The sequence below is a fragment of the Dinoponera quadriceps genome, unplaced genomic scaffold, assembly GCF_001313825.1.
Source record: "Dinoponera quadriceps isolate SergipeBrazil2010 unplaced genomic scaffold, ASM131382v1 scaffold479, whole genome shotgun sequence".
Lineage (NCBI taxonomy): Eukaryota > Metazoa > Arthropoda > Insecta > Hymenoptera > Formicidae > Dinoponera > Dinoponera quadriceps.
Window position 1 is genome coordinate 197,265 of NW_014554586.1, and position 25,641 is coordinate 222,905.

Below are 25,641 nucleotides of genomic sequence, written 5' to 3' on the forward strand. Positions count from 1 at the left end.
CACCGAGAAAAAAATATTTAAACATTTACTTGCGATGTATAAGGTTTATTTCACGGAAAACCTTATTTCTGTTCTCTCGCGAGTGAATGTTTAAAATATTCTTTTTTTCGCGGTGCAAATTCTCGATGAACACACACGAGAAACACGAATGTCACTTCCGATGTAATGACGAATATTATTCTCCCGCTACTTACAAATGATATATGATGACTACTTCGAGCGTTAAGTCCCGAGAGGAAACTTGACTCGTGAGATATCTTCGATTGGCATTCGCAAACACGAAGAGCATACATACGCGCAATAAGACGCGCCCAGATTCTAATTCGAGGCTTAGTTACGTAAAATGTATAATGTCGCGGAACGAAAACATTTTGCCAAGAAAGAGAGAGAGGAGAGCCGGAGGGTCACCCGTAAATCTCCCGATAGGCATGTCGCCGCGATATCGTGTTTGATGACACGCACGACATGTTTACAATGTGATAATCGGCTTTATTACGACATTTCGGACAAGAAGCGCCGACTGTGCGAATCATGATGCTCGCGATAAAAACGCACGGGGCATTTTTAAGGATGTAATGCCAATAACACAAAATAATGAAAGAATTACAAAGAAATTACAAATTGGTCTAAAAGTTGCACTTAAAAGTAATACTCGAAATATTAGGTCTATCAGAAAGTTCTGTCCGATAAGGACAGTTTTTCGCCTCCAAAGATGAGTCATTCTACAGAAATGGAACCCACAAATTACCATCACGCTGGGAAGGGGTCATTAGTAACGATGAAAATTATATTATTCAGTAAATATTAATAAATGTATTGAAAATATATTATTTTCTTTTGATTCAAAAACGAACAGAACTTTCCGGTAGACCTAATACATATACATATGTACATATTTGAACAAGGTTATACGAGGTGCCTGGAAAATTTATGTCTCGACTTCATTTTAAATTAACATTTATTATTCAAGTAGCGAGATAAACGTATGGAAGCGTAATTCTGCTTGATAAGCGCAAAATGTATGAGTGGTCCCCTTGATGCGCCACTGAAAATATGGTATTAATGGGCGATACATTCTTAAGAATCCGCGAAACTTACGACGATCGCTCGCGCGTGAAACTACCATTTATCATGGAGCGATATATTTATTATTCGGAGATGTCGCGTCCCGCGAATATGACATGACTCGCGCGATTCCACGGCTCGATTATCGCGAAATAAAGTTACACGTGCGAAGAACGGCGCGAAATTCACGGGGGTATCGTCGATTCGCGCCGTGCCACGCGTAGGCGTTAATCAACCGTATTTTCCAGATTTGCGATCGCGTCCGATAGATTCCCTCGGCTCGCCATTATCGATATTTTAATGGACAGCACGCTTCGTTGATTTATCATCGTAGTGATTTGTCATCGTGCGCGCGCGCGCGCGCTGGCCGATCCTCCTTCGCGGGCGCGCGCACGTGTGCGCTTTCCCTCGGTGCGCCCGCGAGCGCAATTTCAATGGTTCGATGAAATATTACCTGGCTGTCCGCGGCGTTAGATCGTAATATACCGTCCCGTTAGACGTCCATCGAGTCACTCGCCGTTACGGTTTTATAAACGCTGCTCTTTTACTGCAGCGTTTCACGAAGGTCTGGAAGTGTCCCTCGTTGATTTCGAGTCCTCAAGCTCTCTGAATATATCGCGGTGCTGCGAGAAAGACACGGAAGACACTTCCTTTCTTTGTCAGTGTTTCTATTTGCATACACGGAGAGAAGAATTTTACTAGAACGGCGAATTGTTTGTTAATATAATGACAGCGAGAAAAATACGCGAAACAACTCTGAGATAAGAATCATTGTAACGACATGAAAAGCAAAAAAAAAATGCAGTTCAGCACTTATATTTAATACAGTGTACACAAAAATGGGACGTTTTGGCTGTGGAATACGGTCATCTTTAGCCGTAATAAATTTTCGATACCGATCAATTTTATTTCAGTTATTTTCGGATACCATAAAATGTCGTTAATAAAAGAACGGTATCGGTATCGAAAATTTGTTATAGCTGAAAGCGACCGCGGTCGAAACGTTCCATTTTGTGCATACGCAGTGTTAAATATAAGCGTCAAAATCGATGACGAGCTTGATAAGCGTCGATAACGTAGATACGATCCTGAAAATGTTTTGTCACATAAACTCACTGACACAATCACGTTATTCTTTTTGTATTTCTTGTTTATATATATATATATATATATCTTACGTAAATGTAAGTGCGATATAAATGCGAATGCAATGAATGTACGCTATTCTGTTTTACCATATCTAATGGGAAATCTAACCAAATTATATAAAAATTTTTCTGCAAACTTTTCGTAGTTTTTTAGGCTACTAAATTTAATTGAGAAGGTATGAGAATGTCGTTTGAAACGCCCCCGACCATTGATACATTCGTGGTACGTATAAGCTATAGGATTTCTGTATACACCAATACCGCGTGAATTTGATAAAAATCCGTATTTCGGGGTGCAAACTTTGTTACTTTATTTCACTCTCATGTGTGTACAGATATTATCGAAAGTATATTTTCATATAATACCAATGTCTTAATATAGTCCGATCCTCAAGTCCGCTTCGGTCGGGAAAGCTGAAGAAGAATGACGCAATTTTCTGCGATATCCTGAGACTCTCTCTCTCTCTCTCTCTCCCGTATCTATTGTGCAATCGAACGAGCAGTGAAATGACAGATAAATATTCATTCGATATTATGACACATAATTGCTGGACGTATGCACAGGCGCGATTTCGACATCCGCACCGATGACACATCGCAATTAGTGCATTTCCTATTAGCGCGCAACTGTAACCTGGTGTTTTCTTTTAACAAACCACCTGGCGACGACACGACATTGGTGCGTAAATTATCTTATCTTATCGAGTTGCTGCACCTTATAAACGTTTGGCGTTTGTTTATGAGTGTATCGCCTAGTAAAAAGCGAAATTCTCGACGATAGCGTTATCGGCGATGTTACGACATGTGATAGCATGAAAAATCAGCCGGCATGCCGATTGCTAATTACGACGACTTCGTTAAAACCGGAGGCTCGACGGTAATTAGAATTTAATACCGTTTCCTGTCAACGCTCGTTAATTTGCGGTGATTAACGGATCTTCGGAGTTTAAATTCGCCGAGCGTTAGCACTTAGAGGAATTTAGCCTTGTCGCTTGAACGTTATTAGTGTCCGCCTCGTGCGATCCGATAAACTCGCCGCTCTAATGAAGATACGCGAGTGTCTCTCGCCGATTTTGACGAGCTTGACTTCGACACATCGCAAGTTAATTGAAAATAAGAGATACGGCATTTCTTTCTACGAACTACGCCTCCTCGCGTGTTCTCGAGGCGTTAAAACAATCTTAAAACTAATTCTATGTATTCGATTGCGAGCGAATGTCGTTGAGACCGTGAGATATATGAGAAAGTGACTCTTGAGAACCAAAGTTTCACGGTATCTAATTTATATAACTTCATAACCATTAATTCTCAGCTCTACGCTATTCAGAAATCACTTTTCAAAAGTGTCTTTTTTCAACATGCGCTCACGGAGGAAACCAATTTTGCCAGAACAGCGAATGTTTGTCGATATAGTGACGGCAGGAAACAATTTGTTTGGACAGCAAGGAATTCGTTTGGACAGCAGAAAGATTTGTTAAGAGTATTAATTGTCCATATATCCAGCAAATAGCAATTAATACTCTTAACAAATCTTTCTACCGTCCAAACAAATTTTTTATTGTCTAAACAAATTTTTTTTGCCATCACACTATCCACAAACATTTGCTAGCAATTTGTTCCAGCAGATTTGTTTCCTCCGTGTCGCTTTGCGCGTTTAACGAACCGAGTCCGCTCGTCGGCCGACGTGGCGTCGGAATTACAACAAATCGCGCTACAACGAGCGTATATTTATCATTTGCACTTTTCATTCATTCATTTAACATGCCGTCGAACCTCACTATCATCCGCGCCGACCTCCCGTCGTCACGCCATATTATGCAAATCCCGCGGATTACCGTGACTTTCGACACCTGAATATCTATAACGAGCGAGCGCTCGCGCGACACGAGCGACCGGCGGCTCGCGCCGCTGTTTCGTTCGCGCGATCCCCGTAAGAACCGTATTGTGTCGCGCTGCTGTAATCCGTTATGTTAAATCGCATCGCGCGCATTAAGTCCCATCTCGCGTCGTTACGCGTATCGCCGGCGGACGATAACACGCAGCCATACACACGGGATGCATACGGTAACGCGTGCTTATCACGCGTATCGTTTACGCTACAGAGAAAGAGCCGACGGTCATTAATATTCGACTCCCGGCGGCTGTTTCTCATAAAATGCGTATCCAGTAACCGGCTCTAATATCACCGTACATTATCGGTAGGTTTCTATCTACTAGATGTACAAGTTAATTCGGTGCCTTTACATTTAACGTCGCATAACTCTGGTTCAAATTTACATTTTTTCCCCGTCCTATATTGTGATTAGAAAATATCAACCTTGAGCTGTAAGAAACACTGTAATAGTTAACGGCCTTGCCGATATAACCCTCAGAAAACAATAGTTATCACGATGTCGTACGAAAAGGAACATCTAGGGCACTGCATCCTTTTTGCACTCCAATTGAATAAAAATGCTGCTCAGTCAATATCGAAATGATTTGTTCCGCTTTGCGTGAAGATGCTGTGACCTGTAAAACTTATAAAAAGATCTTTTACCGGTAGTGGAATTAGGCAGGTGATTCTGCTGCACGATAACGCGCGGTCACATACTGCAAAAGGGACGAAGGATATCATCTATACATTTGGCTGGGAAATTCTCCCTCATGCAGCTTATTCGCCAGATCTAGCCCCGTCGGATTACCACCCATTTCGGTCGCTTCAACATCACCTGGCGGATACGCATTTTAGAACAGTTGACGAGGTTCGAGAAAGCATCGATGACTTTATTGAGCCAAAACCGCCAAGTTTTTTTCCGCGAGTGCATTCATCAGCTATCCGATAGATGGAGTAAAGCCATAGAAAATAATGGAAATTATTTCGAACATTAAACTTGTACTTGACTTTCCGTAAATAAACTTTGAATTTCATGGAAAAAGCTACCGAATTAATTTGTACGCCTAATACTTGAAGGAATCGTCGCGCATTGTTTCGCCGTTGTCGAGAGTCGTGGAGAGAGTGGCACGACGAAAAAAATTACGATTTCAATTATCAGAGGAAAGCATCGGGCCTGTTATCCGAGGGCTTATCGATCGGCATTTACTATTGTCAAGATATCCCCGTCGCATTGCGTCCGCTCCAGCAACTGTCGAGCTTAATCTGTCCCACCACGGCGGGAAAGGGAAGATATTAAAAGATACGGGCGGGATGTTTTTCAGCATGAACCAACTTAATAATAAACGAGCGCGCTCTGTCCGCACTCTGTTCGTGCATTTAATAGTATCTCTCGCGGAACAAAAGAAGGAATCTCTGGTTGCGCTTTGTACGTTTAAACACACAGAAGAAAGAGAGAGAGAGAGAGAGAGAAAAGGAGAAAGATATGTAATTAACGGGGGAGGTTAAAATTACAATTGGCATCGCTATATCGGGGTCAGCAATTAGCGCGCACCGGAGCGTGATTGGTATTTTCGTTTCGTCCATCAAGCCCTTTCACTCAGTGGTGCCCTTTTGCCCCCCGACCAATTAATTCGTCGCACTTTGACGTTTGTCGCTCCACACGGCTCTGTTCATGGTGTTTCGCGAACGGCTAAAAGTAGGGCCCATCCGTCCGTCCGTCGAGCGAGCGTCACGGTCGTCACCTTTGATCCAGACTCCACGTGTGGACGTAAAGGTCGCTTTAATCAAGGACGATGATGAAATAAATCGGTTATGACCCTACTCCATTATCTCGTCCGCCAATGATCGCCGAACGGCCGCTGAATAATGCACGTGTATGTAAAAGACGCGTCAAACAGCACGAGATATATATTTATCGGGTCGATGGAAACTCGATTAAAAGTTCAGAAAAGAAAATCACTCCCGGCAGCGCGCCCACCTTGCCGAGAGGGGAGGGGAGGACCGTTGTCGTTCCGTCGATGAATTTATCTCGAACAGTATTTTTATTTGACTTCTCTCTTTCTCTCTCTCTCGACGTTGTCTTCGTAAATGTCACACTTTGCAATTTGATTAGGTTGCTTTAAATATCGTCCGACAATTAAGTTTCAGCGAAGATTCAAAGGTTAGCCGATCCGATACACGTCTCAGTATATTTACATATCGGTGTCGAGGAGACTTTTGATTCTATTTTTATCGTGCGATTTTATCGTAGCGTTGCTTTCGCACTCAGTTTCGTGCACCAGCTCGTTCCTTCGGTTCCTCGAATACGCGGTGAATTATTGCCGAGAGTTATCTCGTTACGTCCGCTCCTTACTTCCCCCAGTGCGCCACAATCTCCTCCGCATCCGCGCAAAGAAAATCCGCGCGCGCGATAAATGTCGGCTTATCTGCGGTAACGTGTGTGCACCATCGTCGTGCGACCAGTTCTAAATTGATAACGGGCACGAGCTGGCATAGTTCCGCGTTACACCATTGGGAAGTGTAAACATGGCTTATTCTGTGCAAATCTAATCTAATTACGGTACATCCGGCGAACCGTGCGTACGCACGTGTATCATTGACAATTAGGAATTCCCGCGCTGTGCATTGTAACAGTTACGTTCAGCAATTATACTCGAATATTATACACGGGGAAAAATAATTTCGTTGTTGTAGCGAGACCGCACACATCGTTGCTACAGGGAGAAAAAAAATTTCTTCAAATTTCATAAATTTTATCGCATCCAAACAAATTTCATCATCGGCATGCTGTGAAGAAACTAATGTTTCGATTAATAAGTACGATTGTTAAATTTTTCAACGAATATGTATCTTTATCTTAAATAAAAAATTTGTTTGAAACGAAAGATAATTTTCTTATAAAGAAATTATTTGTTTCATTTTATATGTTTATTGTAACCAAATGTTTCATTTAGCTAAAAGATATTTCTAATAACAGCGTTCTTTCTGTTAAATAATAGAGTTTTCTTGAATGAGACAATAACATTTTTATTCAAACAAATAATATTTCGTATATGTTGTTTCCGTGAAACAAATTTTAGTCAAATAAATAGAATTACTAAATTTAAAGAAATCTTTTTCTCTGTGCATAGCGCACATTCGTTACGACAGCGATAAAATTTAATTGGCATAACCTGATTGGCGAATTATTCGCAATTTGAGCAAAATCAATTGTCAGAATAGAAAAATTCTGCAGAATAAATCTGTCGTTACATTAATTTGCTATTAAAACAAAATATAGTTTTTTCCTACATTTACTAATTTATTCTCATAGCAAAATAATTTTTAGATTCAGCAAAATAATTCAACAAATGGCATTTTAGCATTGTTAATAAATCATTTTGTTGTTCACATAGTAAATGACAGATTTTACCGCGATAGCATAAAATTTGCTGTGTCAATAAATTATTTTTCTCCGTGTGCTATTTTAGCTATTAAATGCGAAGTTTGGCTGGAACGTTTTATCTAAATATGAACGAAGCTTTATTATTTAGCATTTTCCGTATTTCGTTCGTAACCAAACTCTGTAGACAAATCACTTCGCTATTTATTTCTGCTTTTTTCTCTGTCGCGTCCCTTCGACTTGAAACCCTTATCCTCATATTTCCGACGAATCCTTATGTACGTTCAAGAGCAATCAGGGGGGAGAAAAGTTTCCCCCGGCATCTCTCCCCAAGGACCATACCGAAAATTTCCTCCTCCCTTTAGCCGCGATTCACGAATCGACCTGGAAAATAAACTCCAGCACTTATCTCCTCCCTTCTTCAATTTCTCTTGATTAAGAATTCATCTTCCCCGCGTTGCGCGCGAAACAACTTTCGTCGTTGCTATCACGCCGCTACAAAATAACCGATTCCTTTTATTTCGCATTTTTCCCTTTCGGATACTTTTCATTATTTAGTTAGTTCTGTTATACTTATATTTATTATATTTATATATTAACTTTATTATATTAATACTAACTTAATTGTGTATTAACTCGGAAGCCAAATTAAGTCTTTCCCTTTTTATTTATTTTTCTGTTCTTCCTATGATTTTTGTATATTTAATATATATATTCAATGTACATATACTTTGCTGGTGTGCATATGTATAATTCGGTAATTCAATGTAACAAAGGGAGTATCGTCCCGTGAGTAGAAAGAATGATAACAATTATACAGCCCCACTTGTTGACTATTATAGTGACTATTATATATTATTATATATTTAACGTCCGTTAAAAAATAGCGTCCACGCGTCGCCGGTCACGTGTCACTTCCAAAAATATTCCTCCCGTGAGGGTGTTCACGATTCGATGATTTTCGCGGAGGAGCAGCGAGGAGGCGAATCGGTGTTTCTTGGGCGTAATCCCTTAGACGTAGCCGTCAGACTCCAATTTTAGGGCGGCCTCGTAGGAAGGCAGACCTTGGTCGTCCCTCGGGACATCTTCTCGCTTGTTGATCCAGTTGGCCTCCAACTCGGTGGGGAAGCTGCCCGTACGCGGCGCGATAATGCTGGCGAAATCATCGGATTCGTCTTTCTTGTCGATAGGCGAAGGCACTGCCTGCGGGTCGAAGATGCTCTCGTAGGTCGGCGGTGGTTCCGAGGTCACGAAACACGCCGAATGAGACGTCTGGCTGGCTGATCTCTCGGAGAAATACTCGTGTAACTAAAATGAGATCCGCGTCAGACGTATTAGGGCGAGCTTCATGCGTGTTTCCACTTCGGGGCGAATGATAATTAAAATCGTTGTTAGGATTAGTTCATTATGGAGGGACTTTATTGAATTAACGGCCGACTTAATTACTAAAAATTAATTACTCGAGTCTTTTTTCCCCTGTGCCAAATATGGTTACAAGAGAAACGTGAAGTGAATACGAGTCCGAGTCGAGTATTAAATAATGCAGCGTCTATCAAATCGCGCATCAAAATTGCGCGAATATACATTTTCTATGTTAATAAACGATAACATCGATGATGAAAGGATAGAACGAGATGGCGCCACTCGGTGTAGAATCAGATAAATGTGATTACATGTTTTCCAGCTTTTTAAATAGAGTAATATTTCCATGAAATTAAATTAAATATGTTTTAATAACGTGGAGGAAACTTCCGTGCGGTAATACTTTAGTTTGTAAGTGGATTACTGAATGTAAATGTAAAATAGCTCTAAATTTAAGAGAATATTCATTGAAATTATGTAGTACTTCTTTCTCGAAAAAAACCCAATTGTCTGAAATTTCGATTTTCCTGCCCAATAATATTTTTTAAAAATAAATCATGATATTTTCAATATTATGAATATATTTCAATATTATGAATTACTTTAACACATATAAGTAAATGTCTGCTCATATAAAGGAAATATCATTGTATAATATCATTTTATATAGTCAGTTATATTTCTACTTCCAGTAATTATTCAGCCAAGGAGTATTGGAGAGTAACCATATTACTTGGATCGAGTAAATATTACTTGAACGGTGGCGCTTCTTTTTCATTTTACCTTCTCTTGTCGTCCCCTTTATTATCTGATATTATTTGCTTTTTCGTCTTTCGACCGCTCTCTCGCTACAATATTATATTTCATTTCTCGTCCTTTTCTCGCTCTCGTCTTCACGTCATCGAATTCCGTTGCGTTCGTCCTCGAGAAGCGATCATCCAGACGTAGGCGTGAAGTGTGCGCGCGTATTGTTGTATCGTGTCGTGCAATTCGAACCCGTTGTTCTCGCGCTCCTCGCTTTTACTACGTGTGTGACACGCGAGCGCACTTACGGGATACGCGAATTTTTACTTAATTGCACGTGTAACCGGAGAGATGGGTGGTGCCGTGTGCGTGTACGCGTGGGAGAAGGCTGAGGTCGAGGCGGGTCGAAAGAAACGACTGTACGAGGTGACGCGTGAATTAGGCGAGACCTGATTTGAGCTTCGTGTAACATTACTTAGCGTTATCCCCGAGATTTGCCGAGGTATATATTTTGATGGGATTTGCTCGCTGCGAAAAATTCGAGCGAGTTCAGTAGAAGCGAAGGATTTCCAGAGGAAGGGGGGGGGGTAAGGCGGCATCCAATTATATCGCGATTATCGCAAACGTTGGTGGTAATCTCTATTCTCGAACTCGGTGAAACTCGCGCACATCCTCCGTTGCGTTCTTTGCTCTCGGTGGCAGTCGGAAATGGAAAAACGAAATTTACAGTAAGACGTTAATACGGAGGGGGAGAGAGAGAGAATGATACGTTTGATCTGACATGTGAACCTTTTCCCTCCGTTAATTTTCCCGAGGATATCCGAGTCGGAATTTTGGCCCTATTAAGTCTTTAAATGGAGAAAACGGAAGTAACGTCTCATTTGTAGTATCAAAGGAGCACAATAGAAGACCTTTGAAGACTTAAATGTATTAGGTTGGTGCGTATGAAATGTCGCATTCTCTTTACATGCGGACGTTTTCCTCCCTGTTTTCGTTATACTTTTGTATTTGGCATAACCTCATTCATACTCGTATTGTCCATTGCCAGAGACTCATTTCAACAAAATAGGTTTTCTCGAAGGTCTTCCCTTTTTTATTTCTTTTGAGTTTATTACCGATATGAATTCTGCCGACATTCGCGTCATTTTCTTATATGAGTACAAACTTGGTAATAGTGCTGCAAAAGCTGCACGCAACATAAACCAAGCGTTTGGGGAGAATACGGTTAACAATCGGAAAGTGCAGCGTTGGTTCGAAAAATTTCGGACTGGCGATTTTTCACTGCAAAATGAGCCGCGCGGAAGACCCAAAACGTCTGTGAATAATGATGACCTGAAGGCTCTAGTGGAAGCGGATCCAGCCGTATCCACGAGGGAACTTGCTATCAGGATGAAAGTTGACCATACAACGATATTGAGACACCAAATTGTACTCCCATCGCTTGTGAATCGGCATGGCCCGCTACTGCTCCATGACAACGCTCGGCCGCACACATCGCACAAAACAATTGCGAAACTGAACGAACTGGAATATGAAGTTTTGCAGCATCCACCATATTCACCGGATCTCTCGCCGACCGATTTTCATTTTTTCAAGCATTTAGAGCTGTTTTTAAGAGGCAAACACCATGAAAATGAAGACAGTCTAAAAAACTCGATATCAGAGTTTATTAATTCTAAAGACCAAAATTTTTTTAAGACAGGCATCTACGCTTTAAAATCTCGTTGGGAGAAGTGTATTGAAGCGAATGGAGCATACTTTGATTGAATAAACAGCTTTTGAAGAAAGATATACAGTTTTATACAATCACTTAAGAATCCGACATTTCATATGCACCAACCTAATAGAACTACATTGAGAAACCCACTTAGTTGAATCCAACAAAATTTTTGTTCGGATATGAGCAAATAAACCTTTTGGTTATGAGAACCAAGATTTGACTTTCTGAACCAGAGATTCGGTTCTCCGAAACGAAAATGAAATGAGTTTGATTTAGAGAACCAAACCTTGGTACTTATAATCGAAACGTTTGCCCCGTATTTAAGCAAGAATTTGTTTTGATTCAACTAAAATGGCATTTCTCAGTGTAAATAGACTCAATGTAGAACGGAAATTTTGGCTCGAGTATTTTTCACGACAACGAAACCCTTGCGATAATCTGTCCGGCGCCGAAGAGCAAGCGGCGATCCAAACTTACCATGCGATTGTTCCCATCCATCGCGAAGACCTCCAGGCTGTGGTCGTCCGGCTCGACTCTCCGATGCTGCGAGTTCTCGTGTTGCCGATGCTTCCGAACGTTTTTGTGGCAGCAGTAGCACAGAATCAGCACCACCAAGATCACGCCGCTGATTGCGCCGTCAAAAGCAAACCGATATAGATAGCGACGTTTAGACGCTCGCGCGGGAGAGTGCCCGGTGCGCTTAAAAAAAAAATATGTGGTTGTGGCTGTACGATGGGACAGGTGAGACCGGTGGAGAAAAAGCGAGCGTGTGCTGCCGTGTCCCCCCCCCCCCCCCCGGGGGGGNCGGTTGAAAAGGACCACTTTCAACCGTGCGCCGTGTTGAGTCGATGGAGTAACTTTATGACGTTAGCGTGAGAGCTTGCTCGTGCGATGACGGCGACGAAAACAACCGTTCTGACTTTCACGTTCCCGACAGATCCCGGGTAGAAATGTGAAACGTCAACTGGGAAAACTCTGCATAATTTTTCCCCACTTGTAAGATCCTATAAAAACCTATAAAAACCTACTTACACCGGGAGCACGTAGAAAAACGTAAGCAGTAAGGAAATTGACCAACCAATCAGTATATTTCTTTGGGTTTACGTGTTTCAACAAGTTGAAATTCCAGTTACTTCTTAAGACCAAACTTATCGTCACTTCTGTCATCTTTAGGATATTATTTTATTATTATTTATTCGATTTATTATCGACTGGTGAATTTTATTCAAGTCTCTTTAAGACCTCACTTTAAACTATTTCCAAAATTGGCTAACCAGCTACATGGAAAAAAAATTTGGTTGTTTTGATAGCCAGAATGAGCAAATGCGAAGGAAATGGAATTTCTGGTTATAAGAATCGAATTTGAATCATAAGGACTAGAAATTATGTTTCCTTCAACCAAGACATGTTTCGTTCGTTCACTGTCTGGTAAATTCAACTAAACTTTTCTTCCGTGCCACTACGCTCGTAATTAATTTATACCCGGGATGGATGTTAACCCTCAGATAACAAGGTTCATATGGATTAGGTCCGATCCATAGAAGCATTTTGTAGATTTTCAGCCAACTTTTCTCGACTAGACACTTTTTATTCTCACAATAAGTTAGAAAATATTTAAAAGTAAAAAAATATATCGCAAAATATATAATATACCTGAATATAACATTTTAAAAGCATGCTCGCGGAAACACTAGAACACTGAGAGAAAAATACAGTTATTTTCGGGGACAACAATATCCTTTTTCCATTTTAACCACAAAAACAGTGCAGAGAATTATTTTTCTAATAAATGTTACTGTGGTGTCAGTGATAATAACTTTACGTGTACGTTGCTACCGCTATTTTTGTGATTAAAATAAAAAAAAGATACTGTTGTCCTCGAAAATAACTATATTTTTCTCTCAGCGAATTTATGGATTTGATCGGATCCAACCAATCTTGTTATCTGGCGGTTAATTCGGGAGATAGCGTCGCGCCGGATTGTGACGAGATAATTATCGTTCTTGATTTTTTTTATTTCGTTTCGGATTTTTGCTCGAAGACTTATCGCGACGATAAATAATTAAAAAAAGAAAAAACAGATACCACATTTCTGAGTTTCGATATAATGTATACACGATAAGCACACGTCTGTCAACATCGGTATCGGGACGATCGCGATTAACGTTCGATTGATATCTATCTCGGCCGCACAGATACTATTATCTCGAATTTCCGAAGTGGCTCGACAAAAATTCGTTCTCTCGCGGATTTAACAGCGCGCGCCGCGGCTTTCCATTCCGTTCTGTCTGCGCGCGAACTTCCTTTAACTCCCGTTTCGTCCCATGGAATATTACTAGCAAATTTCGTAACATGCACGAGCGAGAAGATATTATCCCGAGCCACGTTCTTGCGTAACAGCGCGCTCGCGAATATTAAGAGAAAAGAGACATTTCGAATTAATTATTTATTTTATCTCTTCGCTTTCTTATCCGTGTATATTTCACTTTATCTCTTTATTATTTATTTTATCCACCCACAAGCGTTCTACAGCGGAGTTTTTGGGGTTTTGAGATCAAGCAACGCTTACGTGTTTTTTTTCGCGGTGGTCGAAGCGCGTCACGCGTCCAGTACACCGGGAAAAAGATTTCTTCAAATAAATTTAACAAATTTTACTGCATTGAAACAAATTTCATCATTGATACGTTCCAAGGAAACGAATGTTTCGATTAATAAGTACGATTATTAGACTTTTCAACGAATATATATCTTTATCTTAAATAAAAAATTTGTTTAAAACGAAAGATAATTTTCTCGTAAAGTAATTATTTGCTTCATTTTACGTATTTATCGTAACCAAGTATTTTATTCGGTTGAAAGATATCATTTCAAATAATAACGTTCTTTCTGTTCAATAATAGAGTTAAATAATCGAGTTTTCTTGAATGAGACAGTAAAATTTCCACTCAAATAAATAATATTTTGTATAAATATATATTTGTTTCTATGAAACAAATTCTAGTCAAATAAGTAGAAATACCAAATCTAAGGAAACCTTTTTTTCTGTACATAAAATCCTAGCAATCAAGTCTCGGTGCATTGAACTTTCACTTGAAACTTCGGACAAGGTCTCACAGGGGTCGGAGAGAAAGACGCGAGACGATCCGGAGGACCCGTTTTTCGCGCGAGGAACTCACGAGCTTCCTCGCGAGCGAGGTGTGCTTCTTGCACCCGACGACGAGAGCGGGTGTCTCTTCCCTTCCGTACTTCCTCGTGCTCCTCCCGTGCGATTAAACGTGTACACGCTTCCGGCACGCCTTGTACTCACCCAGCAAGAAGGATATTGACATTGCTGTGTGTATGCGTATCGTAGTAGCCGTATTGGGGCGCGGCCGTGGTACTCGTCGTACTCGTGGAGCTGTTGGTATTGTTGAAGTGCCTAGCGGCATGCATGGTGGTCTTCAATATTCTTTGCGACCCCATCGTTGCGCTATGTTTCCTTGGTCCTTTCTCGGTCTCGAATCCTTGCGTCTCGATCAGCGATCGCCGCGCACAATATCCGCGCGAATATACCGCTTCGACGAGGGGCGCGATCGTCGTCGCGGAATTAATTCTTTAACCCCCCCCCCCCCCCNTGCCTTGTTCGGTGGTAGAGCTATGTTTCTCTTTCACTCTCTCTCTCTCTTTCTTTTTCTCGATTGTTCGGTTAGACGCACCGGACAAGTGTCTCGTGAATCACCGAGATCGGCGATAGCGCCGCATCCTGGTGATCGTGAAAATGTCACGACTAGTAATAGTTGTTGGATGGGAAGACGTTTAAAGGTCGAGACAATACAATCGTCGAAACCGACGATCGTCTCGAGAAGGAACTTATCGTTGCCGCCGGTGACGCCTCTGATCGGAGGAGCTCGCGATCGTTCCTCGCTTATCCCGCCGAGCACGGCCGACGCTTCGCGTTCCTCGCGGTCGAATTGAGACGGCCTCAGACCTGAAACATCATTGCCATTTTGAATCGTTTTTTTTTTTCCTGCAAAATGTCGAGAACACCTGATTCTTTGGGAGATTTGACTTTAATAATTATTTCAACCATGGAAAGATTTAATCCTTTTTTTTTCCTTTATGTGGGTAATATCATTCATTCTAAACTGTGGGAAACGTTAAACATCATTTTGGCAGTTGAGCGCCGATAACAACAGATCGAGTATGTGTTTTATTTGGCGGAGCACCCGATTGTTTTTTTTTTATTTTCGTAAATATTCAATCGTTCTTTAAGTTGTTTGGTCTTATAATTAAAGTTCCATAATGGAGTAAAAAGGTCTTTTTAAGAAAATCTCTTTAATTACAAGGCTAGTCAAGTAAATAGAAGTACCAAATCTAAAAAGACCTTTTTCTCTGTGCATAAGTTTGGCCCCGACCTTTGTCAGGACCTGTATAGGATGAGAAATAAATACCGCGCGCGCGAGCATCGACTCCGCCGAAACCGTAACAACGTGTTGTTTGAAACTCGCCGGTTCCCGCTCATAGAAGCGTCGTCGTAAAGTCCGTAAACACGTTGACCGGCTTTCCGCCCCGGGACAACGGGTGCGGTGTGGCGCGTCCGCCAACTTTACGTATTTTTACATATTTGAGGGAGAAAGGCGAGCTGATACATATATATTACCACGGGGGTGGCTGGAAACTCGCGGCCGTATGCCGGGCTCCATCCCCACTTCGCGTTATTCCGCGTTATGCGCGTCTCTCTTTCTTTCTCTTTCCTCCCTCTTCTTTCATTTTCTGCTTTTTCCTTTTTTTTCTTTTCCCACGCTCACCCCGCCGCTTCCGTTCCCAGCGGTACTCGTATTTCTACCTCCCTCCCGACGCATTAATGAAGTTGCAACCCCGGTTGCGAGCAGCTCGATGCGAAATGAAGTCGTCCCACGGGCAAATTTATCGTTTATCCGCGCTTGTCCGCGCTTGCTCGCTGTTGGCTTAATACTTATATTATTAGGACTCGCCTTGGTACGATTTATCACTCGTAATCGCGAGACACGATAGAAAATCGATAGCGCGAGAGGACTGCGAAGAAAAAATTCCCTGGACCTGTCGTGACAACATACGGAAAAAGAACAAATTGTGCTGGAACAGCAAATGTTTGTCAATATACTGGCAGCAAAAAAAGAAATTTGTTTAGACAGCAGAAAGATTTGTTAAGAGTATTAATTGTCCATATATCCAACAAGTAGCAATTAGTACTCTTAACAAATCTGCTGTCCAAACTTTTTGCTGTCTGAACACATTTTTATTTGCTATCACTATACTAACAAACATTTGTTATTCTAGCAAAATGTGTTTTCTCCGTGCGGACGAGATAGATAGAGAGAGAGAGAGAGTCGGGCGGGCCGCGTAGATACGAGTCACGATCGGTCCCGCGAGATCCGACCACACCTGCGATTATCGTCTCCCGTTCCGTGTTCTTGAGTTCCCTTATCAAACATTCCTTCAATCACCGCACGGCAGTGGCATGCTTTCACTCGACCGTGAGCGCGAGCCGAAGTGAGTACAAGTACAGTACAAAAGCGCGCGCGGAATCGCGATAACGAGAACGTGCGTATTAATATTACGAGGCCGGGGAACGATGCACGCAAAAGCGGGGGCGACAACAATGAACGCTGATGTCTAATACCTAAGCTCGAGTACGAATACTGACAGTGAGAGCGCGCGCTGTGTTAGTGTTAACGAGAAAATAGAAAAGAACTTGATCTAATTCGATATCTAAGTGGGAAGTTTCGAACGAAATATCCGGTTATGGGTCGGAGGGAGGAATTGGAAGAAGTAATTGACACAGGTAAGAAGCTGGAAAGCGTTTGATCCCGGCTCTTAATTACTGTGAAATTGTTCGTGTTCACTTTTAAACGCAACGTAGATCAGTTTGTAACTTTTTCATAATTGTCTCCATTGTTTCGAGATATCGGGTGTGATACATCTTTAAAACGCTCGTTCGTTCGCGCATTCATTCGCTCGCCCGGCGGACGGATTTTGATCGCTCGACGCCGCTTATCACGACGTTATCAAGCGTCGCTGATTGCGGGCGATCGGTTGATTCGGGCGGGGAAGTGGCCAATTCGTTTCGAACGGTAATTCGTTTCAGCCGGTAATGAGCGCGCACCGCTACACGATGATGACATCGCGCGTCGCTTTCCGCGACAGGCCGGTGATCGATAGCGTTAAATTGTTCAACTTCGTGCCGCCGTCGCGGCATGCGGATAAGACGATATATAACCTCGTGAGGTTTCATTTTGCCGGCTCGTGCTGAATTTTAAACGACTCTCAGCCGTGTATCCAGAGACCCCTTAGAGTAGAGGGAGTCTTTTAGATCCCCTTAGATCGATAAACCGCCGCGAAAACGCGCGCATCATATCCGAGAGGAACGAGATTGCCGCTCGAAACTTCGCCATTCGGGGCTCTCTCTTTACAATTGCGAATGTGTGTGTGTGTGTCGCCTGTTGCAGATTCGTGAAAATGAAGGATGTTAGGTGAGGAAGTTCGCGGGACCGGCTGAATTGCGGGTAAGTTCATCCCACGCAAACTTGTACGTACGAACGAACGAACGAACAAAGCTCGAGCGAGCGATTTATATTAGCCGCGCAACACACAATAAACGGGCGGTGTACACGATGTTACGGTATTACGCGACAACGGATCATATTTTAGCCGTCTAATTAATTAATTCTGCGCGCGGTTCATTAGCTGGTTTTCTCCGGAGGAAGAATCACACTCGCGCTGGGATTCGTAAGAAAATCAGATCATACATGGTGTTACCGCTCTGACATATCGTGTAAAATTAAGAAAGATTTTTCTGATGTAAATTGAAGTAAACATTATCTTTTAAATATCCAATTCGAAACGGTCACTCATCTACATAGTATCTAAAGTTTATATAAATAATAAATACAGTTTTATGGAATATTGTTTTGTTGAAAATGAATATTGTTTTATTGAAAATGAAGAATATATGAGAAAGAAAACATAAAGAGTGAAAGTTTAACATATGAAAGAAGAGTCAATATTCGAGCTGAATTAATAATGTCGTATTGATGCGTGTGAACAAATAAAGAACAATCATGATGTTCTTCGCGTGCGGTTACTTAATCCACTTCAAATCACGACATACTAATTTTTAACTAATACTACGTATTAATGCCGAAGGATGTCAAATTGAAGAATTTATATAATCTTGATCTTTGTACAATACGTCATTGTACAGTCATGTAACACTATATATCGCACTTCACTATTCTAAGAATTATTAGAGGAGGATATGGTATTATGGCCTTTGTAGATACCACGGCCCCTCTTAGTATCTTTACTATTAAGCGACGAATTCTCGTGATTACTTATGGAATCATTTATGTCAATACACGATAGCTGGGATTTGTTATAACTCTATTTTTACTTTTGAATATTTCGAAATGTTCTCAAGTTATATTTTAGTATTTAATTATACGTACTTCTCCTCATCCTTCTTAAACTTGAGCGCATTATTACACGAATATATGTACATTTGAGTGTTTTGTTTTTTATTCAACATTTCATTCGGTCTGTATACATTTTCGAGTTACGCAAAGTTAAACAATAGCATGGTATCTTGCTGGTATGGCTTCTTAAGAGTGCTGATTATATGATTTCTGTTTTGAAGTTTTCATGTCGGGGCAGTCAATGGATAAATCGATTTTAATCTATAATTCACTACTATACTTCTGTCTGTACTACATTGCTATCCTTCTGACGAATGATATCTCCTGACAAGTAAGTCAGTATCCACATTAAAAATTTATGATTACATTCATCGTTATTCCTCAGAGCTTTTGTCTTGAACACGTGTGTAATTTTATAACAAAACTCTGCGTTATTTTAAGCAAAACCAATTTTTCAAATCTATTTTAACTCGAGGCCACGTTATCGCTCCTGTTTCTCTTCAATCCATTCCACGCAGCGTCGCCATGCTTTTCTAAATAATGTCCTAAGTAATAATTCTCAATTTAAAATACTTGATTGTTAACAAAGTTATTGTAAAAAACGTAAATGGGAGAGACCAGAATACTACCTTTTCCTCTAATTATTAACGAGAGTATCGAGATCTGATTTCAACCCTTCGGGCCAGTGATTCTGACTGGCTCGAGGGGGAGTCTTCGATTGATTGACATCACGGCTGATAAAGAGAGCATTCAGTGATCGCGATCACGGCTGATAATAGTCCGGGCATTGTCCGTGTGGCGACCTAATCAACTATTACGAGACGGGGTCCATTCTTCCGTCCCATTCAGATCTGGAAATTACCGGTCGCGCGTTTTAAAACCTAATCGACCACCCGTGCAGCCGTGCACACCCCGCTCGATTATCTCAGGAGGTAGCGGCGCCACGCGATACTCCAGCCGCTATTAACTCTATGTAGGTCTCCTACAACCAGATCCGCCAGCATTTTTCATTTCGACATACCGTTATTATAAGCGCAACGTAAAAATATGTTACGTAATTCCGTATCTCTGCTCTCTCTCTCGGGCACGCCACGCCATACGTTTCCCTGAATTATTGTCTTCAACCCACGAATTCGTCGAATAAGGTAGTCGTTTCACTTCAATGAATATTCAACCGTCGATCTTTGCGCGATTTTCTCGACGCTCGATGTAATATCGCGATATCGTCGTAATTGGATCGCGAATTGAAACACCGGTAAATTGCGTGAAATCGGTCGAAGAGTCGAGATCCTCCATAGCTCTTAAGGCCCGCAAGCACAATTCTTGCAATTTTCAGTCTCGCCTACGAATATTATTCTCGAACGACTCCGACAACCGCTGTTCTTATCTATGACGATGATTGAGTAATTCAGCGGCGAATAACTCGGGGACGTCTCGTGTAATTACAAGACCCGTATATCCCAGCTAATGTAATTCCCCCGATTATTCTATATTCTTTCCACCTCAAATTTTTATGCGCGTTACAACGCTTCAATCTGACTCGCCTCCTAATCAACGACCTTGGCTCACATCGACTATACTCAAACTGGGCGGCGTAGGAACGTAATATTCTCACGGCATAGTTACGTTATGTGTTAGTTATTGTCGTGTATGCATTCGCCGATAAGGTGGATATTTTCGGATAGACGACATTGTGGTCAGGAATGTTTCGGGGTCACCGAAATATCTTAACGTGACTGAACGTATATACGGTAAAAAATTTTCTGTTAAGAATCCACTAAAAGTTTTTGTTATTCTAACACATATATGTGTACTTTTTAACACATTCCCCGTGTTAAAGTAACACAAAGTTTTGGTGGGCCGTTTTAATAGAAAAATTTTTACTTATATACACAGGGAAAAACAGTTGTACTTGTCTTAAAATCGATCCTTGTTAAAACTTTGTAAATTTTTGTTAAATTCTTAGCATACCCGTGCATCAATTTAACATATTGTATTTATATTGTCGCAATATTTTCAGTTGAGTCAATATCCAACATGCGTAAGAGGCTATTTATAGTAAAGATAACAAGACAATAAGACTTGAGCAGTAAAGAAATTGACACGGTCAATTATTCTTGTAATAAACGATTGTGATTGATCAATTATTGCTTAAGTTTTATTGCTTATTGTAGGAAGCCTTTTAGTGTAAAAATAACACATTTTGTATATTTCAGTTAACGTATTAATTTTGTGTTAATTTTTAACATAATATTTGTATTATTTTTCAACATATTCGACTTGCATTAAATTAATGCTACAAAAATTCGTGTGGGACGTGTAAAATGTATTAAATTTGACGCAAAATCTTTTACTGTGCAACGTACCGAAAGACACGAATAGATATCACTTTTGCAATTCCCTGGAATTAATCTTCGTACTCAATTGCTCGGCCTTCGATAGAAATCTCCTACACGATGCAGCTGCGTGAGTATCGAACAAGCGGAAGTGACGGTAAATATCGCTCGGAGATCGCGATATTACGTAAAGATCACGTTTAAGATTACGCCACGTCGATTTACGCCGCGCAACGTCGTCTATCCTGCGGCGTAAAAACGAGTGTAAAATACTGAGGTTATCGAGAGAGGTTCCCGGCTATTCCCAAGGAATACCAGGACGCGCCCCACTACGCCACGTGAATTCGTATTAATCGTGGCGCATTCGCAACGCATCCGCGCTTCTGATCCACTTCTTCTTCGAGTTGAGCCGCGCTTGCATTCCTCGCGCCTCTGCATTCTTGTTACATTCACAACGCGGCGCAATCGTACACTTCACGAATTGACTTCGTGTCGATGTCGAAATAACTCGAGCTCCGAAATATTTCGGAGCGGAACTACCCGCGCGCGGCGGAAGTTCGCGAACGCGATTCCCGTCTCTCCTCGTCGTTTCTCACCTGCGAAGAATCTCGATCGCTCCGCGAAGCAATCTCAGAGCGATTTTCTTTTCTCTCTCTCTCTCTCTCTCTCTCTTCTCCTCTCACCGTCGTAAGTCGGCAGTTTCTTCTGGGCTGTTTAATGACGCGACCATTTCAAGCGACATCAGAGAAGAGTTTTTCGCGACGAAATCACGCTTTCTCCGACACAGCTGTGACACGATAGCTGCTCTCTCTCTCTCTCACACACACACACACACACACACACACACACACACAGTCTTTACCGTTGCATTACGAGCAGCCGTAGAAAATTCTTATCACACGTCAGCTGGAATCGTCCGTAAATTGTTCTCAATTGCGCGAGCGACAACACGAGCGAGCTGTCGTCAATCGGCGTTTTCGAAGCCGTAGGAAAATTCGTGCCGGAGGAGGGGGAGGCCACAACACACTCGCGTTACAGCGAAAGTCTACACCATCGATCGGGCCGGCGACGCGGATAATTCGCGACGAATTCGTCTCGCCTCGCACTCACCCCGCAACTTTTCTCCTCGGTATTTTCCCTGCCGCGGAACGGTAACGCGAACACGATGACAGCGGCAACCGTGACGAGGCGGAGTCCCGTTCTAAATCGAGAAACCGTATCATATCTCACGGGCGGCTTCTCTCCTTGGTCATGACCCAGCGACGTTTAGCATTAAGCATACTAAAGCCGCGCAACGGTGTGTAAGTCCCAGTCTCTACATTTGCAACTTTCCCGAAGGCCGGAATTACTCACCCGAGTAAATCACCGCCGTCGTGCAGCGGCGACATCGCGCGAACGAGCCGGCGAGAAAGGCCTCCCTCGATCGCGATCACGTTTTCGGATACATACGCGAAATCGCCGCCGAATCCGCGATTGTGCCGATATCCTCGCGATATCCGAGGCGCTGTCTGTCGTCGTCGATTATTCGACGTTAGTAGTCACCGTTCATCTCGCGTGCTCGCGACGCCGACGTCGCGACGGCCGCTACCTGCGGCCTATCGCATACTTTTACGGCACGCGCTGTATACCTGCCCCGAGATCGATGTTGGCTAAAATATCTAGAACACGCCAGGTATTGCGTACTAACGTCGGCGTTTTAAGCGCGCCGACTGAATTTACCACATTCGTACTATAGCCAAGATGATCATCTAAAAGCGAGCGGAGGAGGGGGAGGGTTAATTAAAATTAATCGATCCTCTCGCCGGACGACGGGGATTCACCGTTCGACGGCCGTGAGATGTAATTATTTAATTTAACAATTATCTCTCGACTAAGGTCTGTGAGAATTCATTAATCGTCGGACTGCACTCCATTTGTGGTTCAATCGATAAATTTCACTTTCTTATTCGACTTTTCTCGATTATTCAATTTATAATGCGGGAAGAGATATCGTGAATAATAGTAATAAAAGTAAGTGAAATAAAAAAGAAATAAAATAACACCGGACGAGAGATGAGGAAGATGCTCACGACGTGAAAGCTTCTTAATTAGCGCTTTAATTAACATCAAGTTGAAAAACGATCCAACAACACGGACGGACGTGAAGAGATTACGTTTGGATGGCAGATTCGCGATGGAAGAAGATCAATTACGAGATTACTCTTCTCTGCCCCTCTCTCTTTCTCGCTCGCAATCTAACTTAATATATATTCTTTTTTGAAGACTCGCAAAAAAGAGATTTCGCCCGGAAGGAGTCCTGAGCGAGGCTGTCGTCGTCGTCGCCGTCGTCGCGACTATCGGTTTTGCGCGCGAGAAGTTCGCGCTCGCGGAATTGTCTTTTCGTCTTCTCAAGAAATTCAGTCCGTTAATTCGCGCTATTTTATGATAATCCGACTTCGCCGAGAGAGAGAAGTCGGTAAGCATCCCTCTCGGAAATTCTCTTTTCACCATTAAACGCGCGAGAAATCACCTCCTCGCGTGTGTCCGCAGACCGCGAACCGTGCATTCTCGGTAGAACCGGTCGGTCCTCAGCTTCTTTCCGAAATACCCGCGCGAAACCGCAACGATACCGCGATAGACAGACAGACAAACAGAAGTTCTCATCTTACTTTTATACAGCCGTGTTCTTCCCTCTCTCGGTAGCGGTGCGTTATCGGAGGCGCTTCCCTTCGCTGCACGCACGGGGTTTCACCGAACGTACGAGACCGGCGGTCTTCCGGCGGCCGCCGAACGGAACGAAGCTCTGGAAATTCCGGAAAAAACCATCGTGCTGAACTTCCCGACGACGACGAGGCCGACGAGCCCGGCGGAAAGCCGACATCGAGCGTGCTGCATGATTGCGCGCGTATCGACTAAAGGACGCGTCGAAAGCACGTGACATAAGTGTACGCCGTGTGTGCGGCCTATACCGTGGCCCCTCTCGTATGTGACGTGGGTGCCTTCTTCGCCGAGTGTGGGTGGGTCGGTGCCAAGGCTCGTCGAAGCCACGAGCGAAAGCACGTCGCGTTTTTTCCATTTCGTATCGAACGCGCCGCGCCTCGCCTTGCTACGCCTGGTCGCTCGCTCGCTCGCTCGCGATTCACCCGGTCGATCGGCTCGACCGAAGCCGATCATCGCGAGATAACGCCACTCGGGGAAAACTCTCCTCGCAAAGCTGCGATAAACGTTGAGGCAGCTCAACACACGGTGTCGTCTCGGCCGTAACCATGGCGAATACGATCGAGGGTTGGAGATAAGAGTCGAAGGTCGTCCCCGGATAATGAAAGGAGAAAGAATGAAGCCGATCGGCAGAGCGTTCGAAAGAGACCGCGATATTGGGTAATGATTGTCAGTGAGACTCGAGTCTCCTCTAAGTTTGCACCGAACTTTGATCAAACCAAGCGACGATCAACTCTAACAGGGTCTGCAAACTGAAATTTCAGTTGCAGAAGAAATTGAGAAAGAGAAGTTCGGAATTTCTCTCGTAACCCTGTAAGTTCATCGTCGCTTAACTTATGCCCGTTTCCTCCCCATACAGAGAAAACAGATTTTGCCAGAAGAGCAAATGTTTGTCGATATGGTGACAGCAAAAGAAAAAATTCGTTTAGTGAGTGAAAAATTTGTTTGGACAGCAGGAAGATTCGTTAAGAGTATTAATTGTCGGTATATCCAGTAAATCGCAATTAATATTCTTAACAAATCTTTCTGTTGTCCAAACAAATGCTGACACTATATTGACAAACATTTGCTGTTCTAGCAAAATTTGTCTTCTCCGTGCATCATAATTTAAATCTAATCGACGATTAATACAATGGAGAATTGATCGCATTGATAGGTTCAGCTCTAATTGGCCAATGCGATTGGTCAATTCCGTTGAGTCAATTGGATTTAATTGGGAATACCACGATGGTAAGAAAACGGGCATTAATTGGAGTCGGTGTGATCGGGCCTTAACGCGTTTTCCCCCGGCGGAATTAATGGGCAGAATTCGGTTATCGCGGCTGTGAACAAGTGCGAGAGCCGAAAATATCGCGCCTTCTCCTCGAGGCGACTTATTATTATTGAGCCTATCGCTGACACGAGTTCCTCATTAAACTAATGAAGGTAGCTGCTTAATTGGTTCCGTAATGAAACGCCATTGGCACATTGCTCGTATGCGCACGTATCGTATTTCACTTTTTATTCATCCGGTAGAAAGCTACGCTAATAGTACTTCGATCTTTTATTTCATCCTGTGATGTTCATCGGCGATATTCATCAGTATCTTGCAATTATCAAAGAGAGAGAGAGAGAGAGAGTAGATCGGTTAACACGTTCACTACCGGACTGATTTTGTTTGACGATTTTCTGTTCACGCCGTGTAGCTCACATGCGCCCCACGTTATCAAGACTAAGTTTTACTTATAATCCAGGTTAGGCAATAACTAATTGCTCAGTTTCAAAGCTAAACTAAATAGTTAATAACTTTTAATTTAACTTAATTCATTTCAGATGAGTTAACTTTTAAATCTTAAACTAATTAATTTATAAATATATTATAATTTATATATATATTATACG

The 25,641-nt window shown here is 42.3% G+C and overlaps 2 protein-coding genes across 3 annotated transcripts in view; one reads left to right on the forward strand and one right to left on the reverse strand.

Moving 5' to 3' along the window:
• LOC106752206 (probable beta-hexosaminidase fdl) overlaps nt 1-25,641 on the forward strand; it is a 38,794-nt gene that overhangs the window by 3,071 nt on the left and 10,082 nt on the right. Inside the window, exon 2 of one of the 2 annotated variants that reach the window (XM_014633735.1) lies at nt 17,762-17,818. The exons of the other annotated variant lie outside the window; for it this stretch is intronic. The gene's annotated coding sequence lies outside the window, so the exon portion shown is untranslated. The remainder of the gene's footprint in view (nt 1-17,761; nt 17,819-25,641) is intronic. 2 annotated transcript variants of the gene reach the window in all.
• LOC106752190 lies at nt 8,250-14,796 on the reverse strand. The gene is made up of 4 exons (XM_014633717.1): nt 14,602-14,796; nt 12,215-12,269; nt 11,772-11,993; nt 8,250-8,776 (listed from the first exon to the last, which is right to left on the reverse strand). Exons 1-4 carry the CDS (start codon nt 14,754-14,756, stop codon nt 8,480-8,482), a joined length of 729 nt encoding a protein of 242 aa, XP_014489203.1. The 5' UTR covers nt 14,757-14,796; the 3' UTR covers nt 8,250-8,479.